Source organism: Grus americana, chromosome 1, assembly GCF_028858705.1.
Source record: "Grus americana isolate bGruAme1 chromosome 1, bGruAme1.mat, whole genome shotgun sequence".
Lineage (NCBI taxonomy): Eukaryota > Metazoa > Chordata > Aves > Gruiformes > Gruidae > Grus > Grus americana.
Window position 1 is genome coordinate 139,297,002 of NC_072852.1, and position 16,166 is coordinate 139,313,167.

At 45.1% G+C, this 16,166-nt stretch overlaps 1 protein-coding gene across 1 annotated transcript in view; it reads left to right on the forward strand.

Annotated features, from left to right (window-relative positions):
- The first annotated feature begins 11,199 nt into the window (after nt 1–11,199).
- ANOS1 (anosmin 1) overlaps nt 11,200–16,166 on the forward strand; it is a 145,251-nt gene continuing 140,284 nt past the window's right edge. Inside the window, exon 1 of the mRNA XM_054812519.1 lies at nt 11,200–11,542. Coding sequence (XP_054668494.1) covers nt 11,345–11,542 — 198 coding nt within the window. The 5' untranslated portion in view covers nt 11,200–11,344. The remainder of the gene's footprint in view (nt 11,543–16,166) is intronic.

Below are 16,166 nucleotides of genomic sequence, written 5' to 3' on the forward strand. Positions count from 1 at the left end.
TCTGCTTTTTCTCCCCCCCCCCCCCCCCGTTACCATGACAACCATAGAATTTTGGTTGGGATAAAAGATTTGATAAGCACGTTATCTTCCTTCTTTTAAAGTCTTCATGGCAGTATAGACGATCAGACAGGCATTATTAAACACGGTTGAGCATTATACAAGTGTGAAAGCTACACAAATGACTTGAGGAAGTCAAGAAAAATAGTATTTCCTGACAAGACCATGATATAAAACACAGGTATTCATCATTGCAGTAACAAACATTAAAACTGTGATTTGGGTTGGTTTTTTTGCAGGGTGCAGGGGAAGGTTGCTTTTGACAAACATTTAGGTGGAAGTATTCTGATCAGTTCAGTTGACTGTAAATAACTATTTGGGTTCCCTTTTTAACTTGTGTAAGGAGCGGTAGCAACTATGCACAAAAAGTTAAGTACATTGGAATATATATTGTGGGAGAGCCACCTCACTGTCTCACTATTTCACTATTAAGCTCTGACAACTTCAAACTCTGAAGTAAATTTTCAGAATTTTGTGAAAAATTGAGGTTTTTTTCTCTTAGCCAAGAGAAAATCGTCATTTTCAGTAACTACAAGTTCTTGCTAATGAAGGCCTGATAAGTACCCAATATCATAAATACATGAACTGATACTGCGCAAGTTCATCTGCTCAGTGTCATTTGTAAAGACAAATCAGACAAATCAGCTGTGCTGCTTAAGATACACAGTTCAACATTAGCCTTGGAGGTAATTAGAAGGAATTCTGCTTACTAGTGTAGGAGATAGATTAGTCCACATTTTGAAAGACTCATTTCGCTTGTCTAGCTAAGCCATAATCAATTACTTCTTTTAGCCAAATTGGACCATCACAGTCTGGATGGCTGGACAACTAGATAGCAAAAAGCTAGTTGGATGGGCAGGGTCAGAGAGTGGTGGCTAGTGGGTAGCACTCTACGTGGATGCCTGTGAGAAGTGGATACCACAGGGGTCTGCACTGATGCCTGTCGGGTTTCACGTCTTTATCAGTGATCTGGAGGTGGTAATGGAGTGCACTCTTGTCAAGTTTGCAGATGACTTCAAATTGGGCAGAACAGTAAATACGCTGGAGGGCAGGGGTGCCATCCAAAGGGACCCAGGCAGGCTGGAGGAAGGGGCCCACAGGAACCTCATGAAATACAACAAGAATTGCACCTGAAAAGGAAGAACCCCAGGCACCAATACATGCTGAGGACTGATGGGCTGGCACAGTTCACTGAAGTATTTCCTTATAAAGACATCATATTAGCAGACATGGGAAGGCGGATATTAGTACTGATATCCCCATTTGTGTTGTCTGGTTGGTCATATCCTCCTAAGCTTTGGTGTTGCAGGGAGTGTTATAACTGTCACCAGCCTCTCTGCTCTTCTGAGTGGCACAAGGAACAGCACCATTTTGAAATTTATTGCCGAGGGAACAGAGGCAGACAAAGCAACTTACCTGGGGTGATTCGCTACTCTCATGAGTTTCCACATATGTATCTGTCTGCACATGCAAAAGCACAGGTACATACTTTACAATTTTTAGTACAATTAATAAAAGATTGGGGATAAAGGCAAATATATTGCTACGGAATTTCATTCTATCAATTTCAAAATTAATTAAACTTGAAGAGAGAACTGTGAACAATTGAAGTCTGAATTATCCTATATTTTAAATCTTAACAGTTGCAACACAGAGCAGGAAAATCCATAGAAACAAATTTGCAGGTTCAGCTTCCTCTTAATTGTTGTCATTTTTCATTCTATCACTTTTGGTGTTATTTTAGGTTGAAGGACACAGTACACAAACAACAACCTCTCGAGCACATCAAAAGGTTTCAGCTTAATTCAAGGGAACACAGAATGTTTTTATACACCGAGCCTTACCTTTAGCTACTTTTTGTACAAAAAATGTTATTGTAGACTTTGAACAGGAATATTAAGACTTCATATCTTTATCCAGATATGTTTATAAAGGATCAACTCATTATGTTGTAGTTCTGTTATCCTGAATGCTGTTTTCTTATATATTTTGCAAATAAATCTTAAAGGATATACAATATTAAAATTATGCAATGATGTGAGCTGAGAAAAACTAATATGTGTTGTGTAACCAGCTGGATAGTTGCTCAAGATTTAGGCTAATTAAAAAGAATTATTACAATTGTGTGACATATTCCTTTCAGACTCCGCACACATTGGTTGACTCTTTGTACAGCCTAGCCCAAGAGGACCTTCACCTTGATAGGTCTGCCTCTCCTTGGCAAAAGCAACAATGGCAAGTATGGCAGCAAATTAAATTAATAAATGCATGAAAACACTTTTCATACACATATACAAAGCAAATCTGACATTGTCTTTTGATGCGATTACAAATCTGATTGGTAAAGACAATGTCAAAAATGTGTCACTTGGCTATTATTATGTGACTTTCTAACTAAAATTTGACATTCAGCTATAATCATTGTAAAACATTTATGTTATCCAGATTGGGAAAAATTCAGTAACTATACCATCTCCAATGCTAATTGCAAATGGGAAATCATAACAGAAATCAATGAGTTCAGTGCTGTCTGTTCTTGACTCGGTGTTATTTAGTTCGTGTATTGGTAATCTAGAAACAAATAATAACATCACTTCTTATGAAGATTCCATATGACATGATTATTGACTTGTGATAAATAATATATAGAGAATTCTGAATCATGCAGTAATCTGAATTCATTTTTAAACATCATGCATTTTAATGCTGCCATATGCAAGACTGTACATCTAGGAACACAGAAAGTAGGTCACACTCACAGGACACAGAACTGTTTCTTGGAAAGCCTGTATCTGTGAAAGCCTTTGGGGTCTGGTGAGTAACCAACTGAACATGAGCTCCCAATGTAACACAGTGACGAAGACTGATGTAGGTCTTAACTATATAAGGTGAAGACAAATGAGACAGACTATAGATATCATATTACATCTGTATGGTATTATTAACACCATTACTAGAATACCATGTCCAATCCTAAGGTATACTCCTCAAAGTTGGAAAGTTTCTGGAAAAAAAACCCCACAAGTTTACAAAATCTGCAATACAGCAAAACTTCACAAAGGAATCTCAGTCTGGTTAATTTATAAAAGAAGCTAATCATGGTCTGCAAGTAACCTCTCCTTATATCCCAGATTTATCTTCAGATAGATCTCAATCTATCTTCAGGTGGATTTCAACATGAAAGGCAGTCTTCATCTATCCAAAAGGTGGAAAAAAGTTCAATGTCTAAACATTAATAAACATTTCAGTCAGGCTAGAAATAAGGTACACATTTTTAAAGTAAGACAAGCACAAAAAAACCTTCCCCAAAGATGTGTTGATTTCTACATTGTTTTCTCTCCTGATGTAAAGAGTGGGTGCCCATTTAAAAACATGCTCTAGTTCAATCAGAAGATAAGTTTGGGATATACAAAACACAAGACAAAGAATTATGGTCTGTTTGAAACAAGAAATCAGACCAAATGACTGGAGTGACAAGAGGCAGCTGGGAACATGCCAGTAAGATATATTTTTATTGGAAAACTTATTTTTGCAAACTAGTTGAAGACAGATTTGAAGTGAGTGAGGCCTTGGCTTTGCCCTATTTTATGTGACCCTGAAGAAGATGAGCATCCCTGGGAGGAAATAAGTACGTTCATTCAGCTAATAGCATTGTTTGCCTCTGACCTTTCTGTATGGGTATCTCAAGTTCAATATGTTCATAATTTGTCTCATTTTGTCTTCCTTCTTTAGTATTGTGGATGAAATCTCATTCAGGAGTATCATTTGGGCACCATCTTTCATATGAAGGTTTTGATCTCCACATCTTGAAAATCAGTTTGTTTAAATCTGCACTCTTTGCCATGTCTCTAATATTCATTCATTCTAATATCCATTCATGCAGCTAAACTCTTACAAATTTCAGTCTTAAACATCCTGACTTCTTTTCTCTGCTCTTGATATAATAGCAAATTTTCATTTGTCAACAACAGAGCAAAGGGTGCTTTCCCAGACTTCTGTTTTAGCAAAGTCTTCTCTCTTTGTATTTCTGAATTTGCTTCTCTTCCTCACTGCATTAGAACACAGAAGGAGTTTAGTAAGGTCATTAACTTCAGGGATCTCATGTGGAAGGAATGCTATAGGCCACCTATAAGAGCCCAGGGGAAAACCGGCCCTTACCAGAGAGTTGTATTTGGTCCTTGAAAGAATGTTCAAAGCCATAAGAAAGTCTATTTCATCCTCCCATTCACAGGCATGAGGGTTTGTCCACAGAAGGCATAATTTCTGGCACAAATTCATTCTTATTTCAATGTCAGTTCTGGCTTTCATTGTTTTACTCACATAAAAAAATTATTTTGTGGAAGCATCTTTCAAAATCACTTCATTTTCCATGGTAAATGCTTTCAGTTTCCCTTGAGCAGCAGCAAACTACAGCAGACATAGGCTGGATTCAAAGCTCAGACAGAAAATTAAAGACCACTATCTAGCAGAGTTCTAGATATTGTAGTTTCTTCGGTGAACTGCTGCTAGCAACAAATCACAATCAGGAAATCACAGGTAAACCAGCCATCTCCCAAGCCTTTGTAAGTCTATAATTACAGTTAAAATAGATTAAAAATATATCTCACATTACACCTGAGTTATTGTATATCTTATATATATTACCTTCCTCATGTATGTCCTGAATACTAGTGAACTAAACATGCAGTGTAGGTGGAAAATATAATAATCTCTTTAATCCCTGGCCATGAGTTCACTAAGAAAACAAATAGACTACCGCTCTTCAAAAAGCCCACATAGTTCAAACATAAGTGGCACTGCTGCATTAAAAAAGTGCTTCTGAAGAAATACCTGCATAAACCAATGAAGACTATGGCAAGGAATTAATTTTGAAGGTGAACATTTAAGGTAATCATGTATTATTTAACTTTATTTTCTATTTGGGAAATGCACTTGAAAAGACATTTGTTTGTTCAAATTTTTGTATTGTTCAAATCACAGAATGGTTGAGGTTGGAAGGGACCTCTGGAGGTCATCTGGTCCAGCTCCTCATTGCTCAAGCAGGGACACCTACAGCCAGTTGCCCAGGACCAGGTCCAGACAGCTTTTGAGTATCTCCAAGGTGGGAGACTCCACAGCCTCTCAGCAAAACCTGTGCCAGTGCTCGGTCACCTTCACAGTAAAAAAAGTATTTTGTGATGCTCAAGAGGGAATCTCCCGAGTTTCAGTTTGTGGCCATTGCCTCTGGTCCTGTCACTGGGCACCACTGAGAAGACCCTGGCTCCATCTTCCTTGCACCCTCCCTTCAGGCATTTATCTATGTTAATAAGATGCCCCTGAACCTTCTCTTCTCCAAGCTAAACGGTCTCAGCTCTCTCAGCCCTTCTTCACAGGAAAGATGCTCCTGTTCCTTCACCATCTTCATGGCCTTTCACTGGACTCTCTCCACTCTGTCCTTGTCTCTCTTGTACTGAGGAGCCCCAGAATTGGACACAGTACTCCAGGCGTGGCCTCACCAATGCTGAACAGAGAGGAAGGATCACCTCCTTCAACCTACTGGCAATATTTTACCTAATGCAGACCCAGATGCTGCTAGCCTTCTTTGCTGCAAGAGCACACTGTTGGCTCCTGTTCAACTCAGGGTTCACCAGGAACCCCAGGACCTTTCCTGTCAAGCTGCTGTCCAGATGGGTGGCCCCCAGGATACGTTGGTGTATGGGGTTGTTCCTCCCCAGGTGCAGGACTTCCCCTTGTCGAACTTCATGAGGTCCTTGTCAGCCCATTTCTCCAGCCTGTCTGGATGGCAGCATGACCCTCTGATGTATCAGCCACTCCTCCCTGTTTTGTGTCATCAGCACGCTTGCTGAGGGTATACTCTGCCCCATCAACCAGGTCACTAATGAAGATGATAAACAGGGCTGGATCCAGTATTGACCCCTGGGGCACACTGCTAGTCACTGGCCTCCAACAAGACTTTGCACTGCTCATCACCACCCTCTGGGCCTGGCCATTCAGTCCGTTTCCAACCCACCTCATCTGTCTGCTCATCCAGCTCCTACATCAATAGCTACTCTATGAGGAACGTATGGGAGACGCTGTCAAAGGCCCTACCGAAGTCCACGTAGACAACAGCCGCTACTCTCCCCTCACCCACTAGGCCAGTCACTTCATCACAGAAGTTTATCAAGTCGGTCAAGCAAGACTTCCCCTTGCGGGAGCCATGCTGACTACTCCTGACGATTTTCTTGTCCTTAATGTACCTGGAAATGTATGTCTGGATTAGCTGCTTCATCACCTTCCTAGGGATGGAGGTGACGTTGACCAGCCTGTAGTTCCACGGGTCCTCCTTCTTCCCCTTCCTGAAGATAGGAGTCACATCTGCTTTCCTCTAGTCTTTGGATACTTCTCCCAATGGCCGTGATCAATCAAAGACTATCAAGAGGTGCCTTGCAGTGACATCTGCCAGCTCCCTCAGCACTCATGCACGCGTCCCATCAGGGCCCATCAACTTTTTCATGGCCAGTTTGCTTATGTATCCACTGCCCTGATCCTCTTCCAACAAGCACACATCTTCCTTTCTCCAACCCTTCCCTCTTCTCTCTGGGACCCTGATATTCCTGAAGGCTGGCCATGCTAGTAAGCCTGAGGTAAAGGTGGCCATCAGTACCTCAGTCTTTTCCATGTCCTGTTTAACCAGGTCTCCTGTCTCGTTTAGCAATGGACCCACATTTTCCCTCATCTTCCTTTTGTCTCCCTGTGCTTAGAAAACCCCTTCTTGTTGTCCCTGGCCAGATTCAACTGCATTTGGCCTTTAGCTTTCCTAGCTTCATGCCTGGATGCTCAGACAACGTTTCTGTATTCCTCCCGGTTTACCGGTCCTTGCTTCCACCCTCTGTACGCCTCCTTTTTGTGTCTGAGTATTGCTAGGAGCTACTTGTTCATCCATGTAGGCCTCCTGGCATTTTTGCCTGACTTCCTATTCATTGGGATGGACTGCTCTTGAGCTTGCAGGATGTGATCCTTGAATCTTAACCAGCTTTCTTGGGCCCTTCTTCCCTCCAAAGCCTTGTCCCATGGGACTCTTCCAAGCACATCGTTGAAGAGGGTAAAGTCTGCTCTCCTGAAGTCCTGGGTTGTGAACTTGTTTTTCGCCCTCCTCTCTGCCCTTGGGATTCTGAACTCCACCATCTCATAGTCTTTGCAGCCCAGGCTGCCTTTGACCTTCACATCCCTGATGAGCCCATCCATGTTGGTATGAAGTCTAGCAGATTACCTCTCCTTGTTTCTCCTCTATCGCTCATAGGAGGAAGTTATCAACAACGCTCTCCAGTAACCTCCTGGATTGCTTATGGCCTGCTTTGCTGTCCCTCCAGTCAATATTGGGGTGGTAGAAATCCCTCATGAGGTGCAGGACCTGTGAACATGAGGCTGCTCCCATCTGTCTGCAGAGGGCCTCATCCACTTGGTCTTCCTGGTCAGGTGGCCTACAGCAGATACCCACTATAGTGTCCCCTGTCCCTGCCCTCCGTTTAATCCTGATCCATAAGCTTTCGGTTGGCTCCTCATCCATCCCCAGGCAGAGCTCCATGCACTCCAGCTGCTTTTTTACACAAATGGCAACTCCTCCTCCTCGTTGTCTCATCTTGTCCTTCCCAAAGGGCTTGTATCCTTCCATTGCAGCACTCCAGTCATGCAAGCCATCCCACCATGTGTCCATGATCCCTACAGCTGCACACAGATCTCTGACTCATCATGTTTATTCATATGCAGGCACTTCAGCACCACCCCAGCAAGTTGAGTTCGTGGAGAGAGTTTGGGGGATTATGTTGTACCCAGAATTATAATAATTTTAGACATAAAATAATTGAAGCTGAAGAGAATTGAGTAAAGAATGGCACATTTGGGTGGTTTAATATAATAAATGAGCTACAGTGGTTTATATGAAAACAATAAATATTTTTAACATTAACATCTCCTTTATTTATTTACCTGAAATTAGAACCTAATGTTGGTAATTCCTTTGGAATAAGAAGTAATTACTTAAGATGCAGTAATCTTAATTTAAAATCGATTAAACCCAACTCATGAAACAGAAATAAATCGGTACAACGCCCAGTAGCTCTCACCTCACAAAACCAGCATGTGGCGCTGTCTCCTGTAAAAAACCAGCCCCGACTTTCGCAAGGCTGGTCTTCAAAAAGGCTTGTTCTTACATTGTCAGACTGCTCTGCAGCACAGGCAGGATAGTAATACCTGTATTTTTAACGTAAGATCAATGCTCTGCATTTGCAAGAATTTATCGGTACTAACTCTATTACTTCTAATACTAAAAGATTATTTAATTTCATTTATTGACAAAAAAATAGGAATGTGTCTATTATGTGGTTATGGATTATGATTATCTTTAATTGGTTTGTATATTTCTGTATATTTGTAAATTGGTTTGTAAATTTCTGTATTCTGTAACAAATTTATTAACCTCTTTAAAACGAATGTATTTACAAACTTATGTATTTTATCTTTTGGTTTATCGGATATTTAGCCCATAGTGGGTTTTAATTACCTACCAAATTCTTGAGCTACCAAGCCTGTTTCTTAATCTCCATGTAAGGGAACAGGACCTGTGTGAATACAGTTTTACTGGAACTGAACAGCCAGTCTTTTGTGTGCTAACCAAGTCAGCCCTCACTAAAAAGGAATTCACAGACTATGCTGATGATCTCTGTAACCATGACCTTTCAAACAAAAGCAACTGAGTAAACTGTGTATTCACGAACTTTTTAATTATTAAGGGCTCTATGCCCTTTGCTACCAGACTTTACAAAACAAAAGAAACAGGAGTCGTACCCTTTTACTTAAGGCTGAGGTTTATAACATACAACATAAACTGCATTAGTAGTAACAGGGAGAGGATATATCTATAGAACCATCTGCCCTCTCTAGATTTGCATCTGATTTACAGATAGTTACATATTTTTTCAGGCAGTTCTTGTTATCTGCTAAAATATGGCAAAAGTTGAAAGCATTCAGTGTACCTGTAAACACTATGAATCAGTGAAGCAATTTTCTTTTCCTGACTCAAGGCAAAAAAAGTTGCGAAATTTTTCATCAAGGCTTAAGAAAACCTATTTGAAAGTTGGTCAGTTAGAAACTGGGGAGTCCTGACCTTAGTATCAAGGCTTGAATGGGCTCACCACTATTTGTCACAATATTGCTAGGACTGTGCATTTATTTCTGTGCTGTTCAATAATGTGGTTGTTTTTTTCTTTTAAATATAGACATGCTGGATTAGGCAAAGTAACTGGTTCTCCAGCAGAGAGAAATCAGTCAGAACTGGGAACAGCAGTTCTGAGACACTTACGATCTCAGCTTACTGCAAGAGGTACGTAGTCACTCCAGCTCCAAAGATGAGGAAGACTTCTGGAGGTGTAGCTGACATGGTCTTCTTCGCCTAACCAGGGCACCTCCAAAATAGCTGGCGGAGCACGCTTACCCAGAGCAAGCAGCGGGGCAACTTTTGTGCCAGGACGTGGCAGGCGACCTCGTCTTCTGGCAACTGTGCTCCCTCAAGCATCCAAGGGCACAGACTGTCATCTTGATTTGTTAACACTTGCAGGAGTGAATCTAGCCTACCGGCTTCTTTCAAGTGAAGATTTCTGGTCAGCTGACAAGAGACACTGTAAGGTGCAAAGTAATATCTGAACTCAAATTTGTCTCGCTTCCTACTCTATGTATACGTTACTGATACTTGTGACAAGAACTCTCTTCTCTTTTTAATCTGTGTCTTTTGTGATAAGGTAGTAAAATTATAGCTATAACCTAAAGCTAGACTTTAACTGCTGATTTATTAGTTTGGATTTAACATACCTTTTTGTACTTTGATTTTCTGATATATATGGGTGTATGGAAGGTGTATGCATATAGTCTGGCAAGAATAATGACATTGGGGAATATGCTTTATTTCACATTTGTATACATAAGAACATCCATGAAGAAAGGAATTACAGCCATGTAAAACTAGTAGAAGCAAGACTGGTCAAAGACCTAGCTGTCTTTTGATGAGATTTTAGGTGACCTTCCTAACGAGTACTTCACTTATGCTAAAACTTGTTCCAATAAAGAAGACTCTTGCAGTGTGTTTAATACAGGGTTTGATAACCACATTAAACTGCTACTTATAGTAGTAATGAATCTAGTACTAACTCCTGAAATGGCCTAAAGACATACAACCTTGGGATTTTCCAGTTCAGGAGGCTCAATCCACAGGCTCCAGTAAGACAAGATCCACTTGCTCTTTCTAGTAGCACATACTTGCAACGGGAGGAGTCCATATAGTGAATGCACTGAGAGGAATGTAGTACGTAACCTCTGTGCTACATACTGCGGCGTGCGCTCCCAGCCCAGGAACTGAAGGCGCAGAAAGGACGTTAAGTGGCTGTGTACTGTACGGTAGCCATTTTAAAGCTCAAGGTGCTGTTTTAATTTCGCAGCTATTACCCAGAGGTATTTGGACCAATGACTTGTACATTTTCATTCTTAAATAACTCTTCAGAGGAGCCTTTATGGGTTTCACCTTGGGACACTTGCTCACTGCAGTGTTTCAGTGTAAGAAACAGCGAGTTTCAAAAAGTAATTTCCCTGCCTTTTTGACTCCCCGTCCTCTTTTTTTAAAAAAAAAACAAAACAAAAACACGAAATAAACCAGACGAGCACAGACGAGGCTTTAAGGACCTCGGGCTTAGCAGGGCTGCGGCCACACAAAAAGGCGGGCGGGCGGGCCGTGCCGCTGCCCTGCGGCAGCGCGGTGTGACAGGGCTGAGCCAGGCCCCGGCCCCCCCGGGGGACAGCCCCGCGCTAACGGCCCGTTACCAGCGGCCCCCGGCGCCCCGCTCTGCGCCAGCGGGTCGGGACCCCCACCCCGCCCGTGAGCACAAGGGCGAGCGGCTCCGCCGGCCGCTGCCCATCCCGGTGCCCCACAGCTGGCGGCGTGCGGCGGGTGCCCGGCTGCCCGGCAGCGGCCCCGCCGGACCGACCTGCCCGCGGCCACACGGCCCGCCCGCCCCGCCACTGGCGCTCGGCGCAGCCAATGGCGCGGCCGCTGTCAGCCTCGGCCCGCCCGCTGCCGGGCGGGGGAGGGCTGTGGGCCGGGGCGGGCGGGCGGGGGTGAGGAGAGTTGAATGATTGAACTTTCTTCTGTAGTTTCTGCGGTGCGGAGGTGTCTGCCCCCCAGCGCAGCCCGGCAGCAGCCCGCCGAGCGGGAGCTCACCCCGGCGCCTGCCGCCCCCCTGCCCTCCTCTCCCGCAGAGCGATGGTGCGGAGGGCGCCCGGCGCATCCCTCGCCCTGCTCCTCTGGGTAACGGCCGCCTGCGGCAGCCCCGCCGGGCCAGGGGCTGGAGCCGCCGCCGCCGCCCGCAGGCAGGACGAGGCTTTCTCCACCGCCAGATGCACCTCCAGGTGCCTGAGCCTCCAGATCACCCGCATCTCCGCCTTCTTCAAGCATTTCCAGGTAGGGGCATGGCGCCGCGCAGGGGCGCCCCGCCGCCGTCCCGCCGCCGCCGCCCGGCGGGTGAGCGTCCCTCGGCACCGGCACCGGCGCAGCGGTGGGGGCGGAAAGGACGTCCGGGGCCGGAGCGCCTCTTAGCAAACTTGGGGGGCCGTTTCCCCAAGGGATGGCGGGCGCGTTTGGGGGTGCCGCCGCCAGCACCTGGAGGCTGCGGGCAAGGGGGCAGGGCCCCGCGGCAGCGCCGAGACCCGCCGGTGCGTGTGGGTACCGGTCGCCGGGAGGAGTCTGCGGATCGTGGGGCTCCCGGCACGCCGCGCCCCGCCACACGCTTGTCAGCTGCTCGCCGGCCGGCTGGGCGGCGGGGCTGAGCCCGCGGAGGGACGGGGCGGGGGCACCGCTCTGCCCCAGCTCCTCGCAGGTGCTCGGCGCTGCTTCCGGTGATGTCCGAGACCGTGGGGCGGGCGGGGCCGGTGCGGCACGGTGCTCCCGGGCCGGGGCTGCGCTTGTGCTTCCGAGCGGCGGGCGGTGCTGGGGCGATCCCATGGGGCTTCTGCCTGCGGGCTGAGCGAGTCGTCGCGCCCTGCCGCCCGCGGGCGGTTCGCTTCTTCGGCCTCGTGGGAAAGTTTGAGCTTATTTTTTAAGAGCGATGATCGGGGACGTGTAATACTTGGTTCCGACCAACTGGAAGGTGAGGGTGGGGGTAACGTGTTTTTCTTCCCTGAATCAGAGGGGCACACCTCTGGCTAACAGGAGCGGGGAAATGGGGGTGAAGTGGGGGGCAATGGGGATGAAGTGGCGGGAGACCCTCGGAGTATAAAATGAAGGAAAACGAGCCCCGAAGGCGACTGCGCTAGAAGCAACGCGGGAGGTGGTGTAACAGCAGCGGGGATCTGCCCGTCCTTTCCCGTCTTCCAGTTATACACGCACCTTTCCCTTCTCCCTTCCCCACCTGTTCTACATCGTGCAAGTATTATATCGAGTCGATCCTGAAGAAATGATGGAAACCCTCCTGAACCGCTAGCCCTTCTCCCTCCCTACCCCCCAAACCCCTTTTAGAACGGGCTGGCCACCCCGGTGGGAGGGGAACCACCTCCACGTTTCGGGAGCGCGCAGGGGGCCGAGCGGGGAACGCGCCGCTCGCTTGCCCGGTGCTTTCCTGTCACTTGGAAACTGGAACCACTCGGAGAGATGGTTTGGGTAAAGCAGCGTTCAGGGCTAAGGGTTGGTACAAAAGGCTGGTATGAGCGATGTTGAAGGATAACCCGATTTTAAAAGAAGACAGTGCGAAAGGAAAGCATAATGTGTTCGTTTCAACGGCAGCAGGAGGTGTTCGGTGCCAGTAGCCGGATTTGGGCTAAAGAGACCGGGGATGCACCCCGAGGCGGGGTGGAGAAGAGGCTGCCCGCCCCGGCCCTGCCCGCCCCGACCCTGCCCGGCGCTGCCCGGCCCCGGGGCCGCCCCGCGCCAGCTCCGCTGGGTCCGGGGGCGGCGGAGCGATCGCTGTCAGCGTGGTCTCTGCTTCACGGGATGGCTTGAAGGGAGGATACCCATTAAAATAGTTCATTATCTTGGAGAGGGATTAGTATTTTTTATTGCATTGTCAGGCGGTTGCAACTTACTTGTTTTACAGTTTCAGTGGCTAAAGAGGCAGTTTAGATCGAGCCAGTTCCTGGTGAAAAGCTTTTTTTTGTGTTTTCTTGGCAAGATTTCTTTTCCGACGTAAAACTGCTGACAGAATGCACATTGCCAAACAATAGTGATTACATTTTAATTAGCCAGGGTGAAATAAGCTGCAAATTGCTCATTAGGACTTGATAACTGGCTGGGTTTTTTTGTAATCAGTTGAAAATCTCGGAGTCTTAACCCCAACCTGTTAAAGCACACGGTAATTTATCTAAATTACCAGGGATTAAACTCCTGCTAGACATTAAACGACTGTAATGTTTGGAAGATAAAGTGCTTTCGTTTATAAAAATTAAGCTTTCCATTGTCTTTTAATGAAGGAAAGGAGGAGAGCTTTAGAGTACAGCAAGCACCCGATGTTCTTGCAGGAGACTGATAATACGCAGTGGACTGCAGGACATGCAGGTCCGGGCCGTATTATTCCATAAGGGCTAAAGGACACGATATTCCTTTCATCCTTTCATTCCCCTCTCTTCCCCTTTCTGCTACCCCCCCCCCCCACACACACACACCCCCTTTCATCTCAACTGGTAGCAATTTCTGGAGTTCTCTTCATTTCAGAGATGCCCACTTATCTGGTAATCTGATTCAACCTTTGAGGCATACTAAACACCAGCTCATCCCAACTGGAGCAGGAAGGGAACTCTAGTGTCTCCCAGTTATGACAAGAATAGGAAGAACAGTGACCCACTCATTTCCCAGCCTTGCTTTAGACAGAGCCTCAGTGGTGAGGGTCAGGGAGATTGCAGCTGGATGCTTCATGGGAGGTGGACTCCCCAATATTTCAGAAAGAGTTCATTTTATGTAGTTTATGGTACCACAACTACACCACTAACAACCTTTTACAGGGAACAAGGGCCAAGTAATATGACAGGAAATCAGGATTAACTCTATACCTGTTGGCTCTGTTGTTTGAATGCCAGCTGATATTTTTCAAATTTCCAAAATATTCACAAGAGATTTTAATTCATTTTCCTCCACTGAGTATTTTCACTCATTTTTCTTTACCATTTCTGTTTGTGAAACGGTCAAGAGAGGTGTTTTTTTTAAAAAAAAAATTAAAAAAATCTGTTTGTTGATTCATTTTTGGGAAGCAGTTCTAAGCCTATTTTAAAGGTGCATTCTCAGTAGGAAATTATTTTAACTGATGCACAGGTCGAAGAATTTACTTTTTTTTTTTTCTCCATGTAGGCTATTGATGTGGGCTAGAAGAATAATTAGTCACCTAAATCAAAACTCTGTGATCTTTAGAATGAGTGCTGAACAGGTGCAGATGCCTGCTTTTTGCTATAAAATTCCCATGGCCAGGAGTTTTCCAGTTGTGGGAGTGCTGGGGAATTCTAAATAAAGGTTACACCAAAGGACATTTGGGATTGATATAAGAGAAATTGCACTACATGGGTCTTACAGCCCAATGAAATATGGATGTTTTATATCTATCTATGGCCTATCTACAGACTGAGAAGTTTCACACAAAACATGTGGGGCACAAAGTCCTGTCATAAAAAAGCAAACAAACAGAAAATATAAGCAGAATGGGTCATAATGGTTTCTTCTTTTATAAAGCATCATATTAATTGCATACTTATCCACAGTAGAGAATGATGTTCCGTCTATGAATGAAGGGACTCCAGCATAGCTCGTCTGTCTGCCTGGAGTGTGTGCAGCATTGAGCTTTAGCTTGCTTTGGACTTTTGCAGATGAGAGAAAGCATTTTCATCCCAACTGTGGAACTTGGGCCACTGGACAGCACTGAATGAGGCATTCATTGACCTGTGACCGGAAAGAGTAGGACAAAGAGAACACATCTCTCTAGCCTAATGTTTAAGGTACTCACCGCTTTTAGCTATGCTGGGTGTTGAGATCTGGGTTTTACAGTGACTGTTGTGTAATGTGTATGAGAGAGTAATTGGAGCATTCACTGGAACCTGTCCATACTCCTCGGTGACTGCATTGACAAGTAGAGTTCCTATTGCTGTGCTTTATTTCAGCCAGAATTCTCTGTAAATCACCTGAACAGGGGAGGATGGCGAGAGTATTCTTCCAGCAACCAAGAGCATGACAGTCAAGTGGCCAGCCTGCAGCGGAGAAGACACAGATTCGAATCTGACAGTCCTGTACCATAATCAGTGTTGTACCCATTCGGCTGTTGTCTAAGAGAGCATGCCTGTGTGTTAGTAAGCTGTCCTTATAAGATGGGAAGGGCTATTCTTCCTCTAGCTTGGAATAAAAGGAAGGGCTGAGGTACCTGGCTCCACAAGAAACATCAGTGTGAATCCTGTGTGGAAGAAGGCATGCTGTTTTAGGGACTGAGGTTGTAAAGAAGGGTGATGTCTTTGTATACGTTCTTTCCCTCAACATTTTCTTATTAAGGAAGTTCCTTTCTCAGTGTTTTAGCTGATGTACAGAAGAAAGTTAGGAATTCTAATTTCATGTATTCACAGTTTATTTGTGAATCTGGTTTTATAGTAACCTAGTACAGTAGGTAAAACATTCATGAAGATGAGATCACAGTTACTGCACAAGTTTTTGTATTCCTGAAAAGGGTATGGATATACATAGGGACCTTGTATAGCTAGCTGGAAAAGAGACCCGAATACTCGGATTAGCTTAGCTAGGGCTTTTCTGTATAACCTTCCTGTTTTAGTGGAGTGAGACTAAATTCCTTGCATTGCTGTCTATGGGTGTAGCTTTTCCCATTTGCGATGCTAGTTGTGGATGAACTCCTGCCATTTTGGGGGAGCAGGCATGGTGGTGACCTTCAGTGTTTTGTTTTCAAGTTGAGTGAAAACACAGTTTGGATTTTAACCTCTCCTGCCCGCCATCTGAGCCATGTTCAGAAAATAGCATAATTAAAAGTTTTCTTTGTGAATAAGAGCTTGAATACCAGTGTAAGCACATAGGCTAAAGGTACAGCATAAAAATCTTGTGGAGAGCAGTGTTT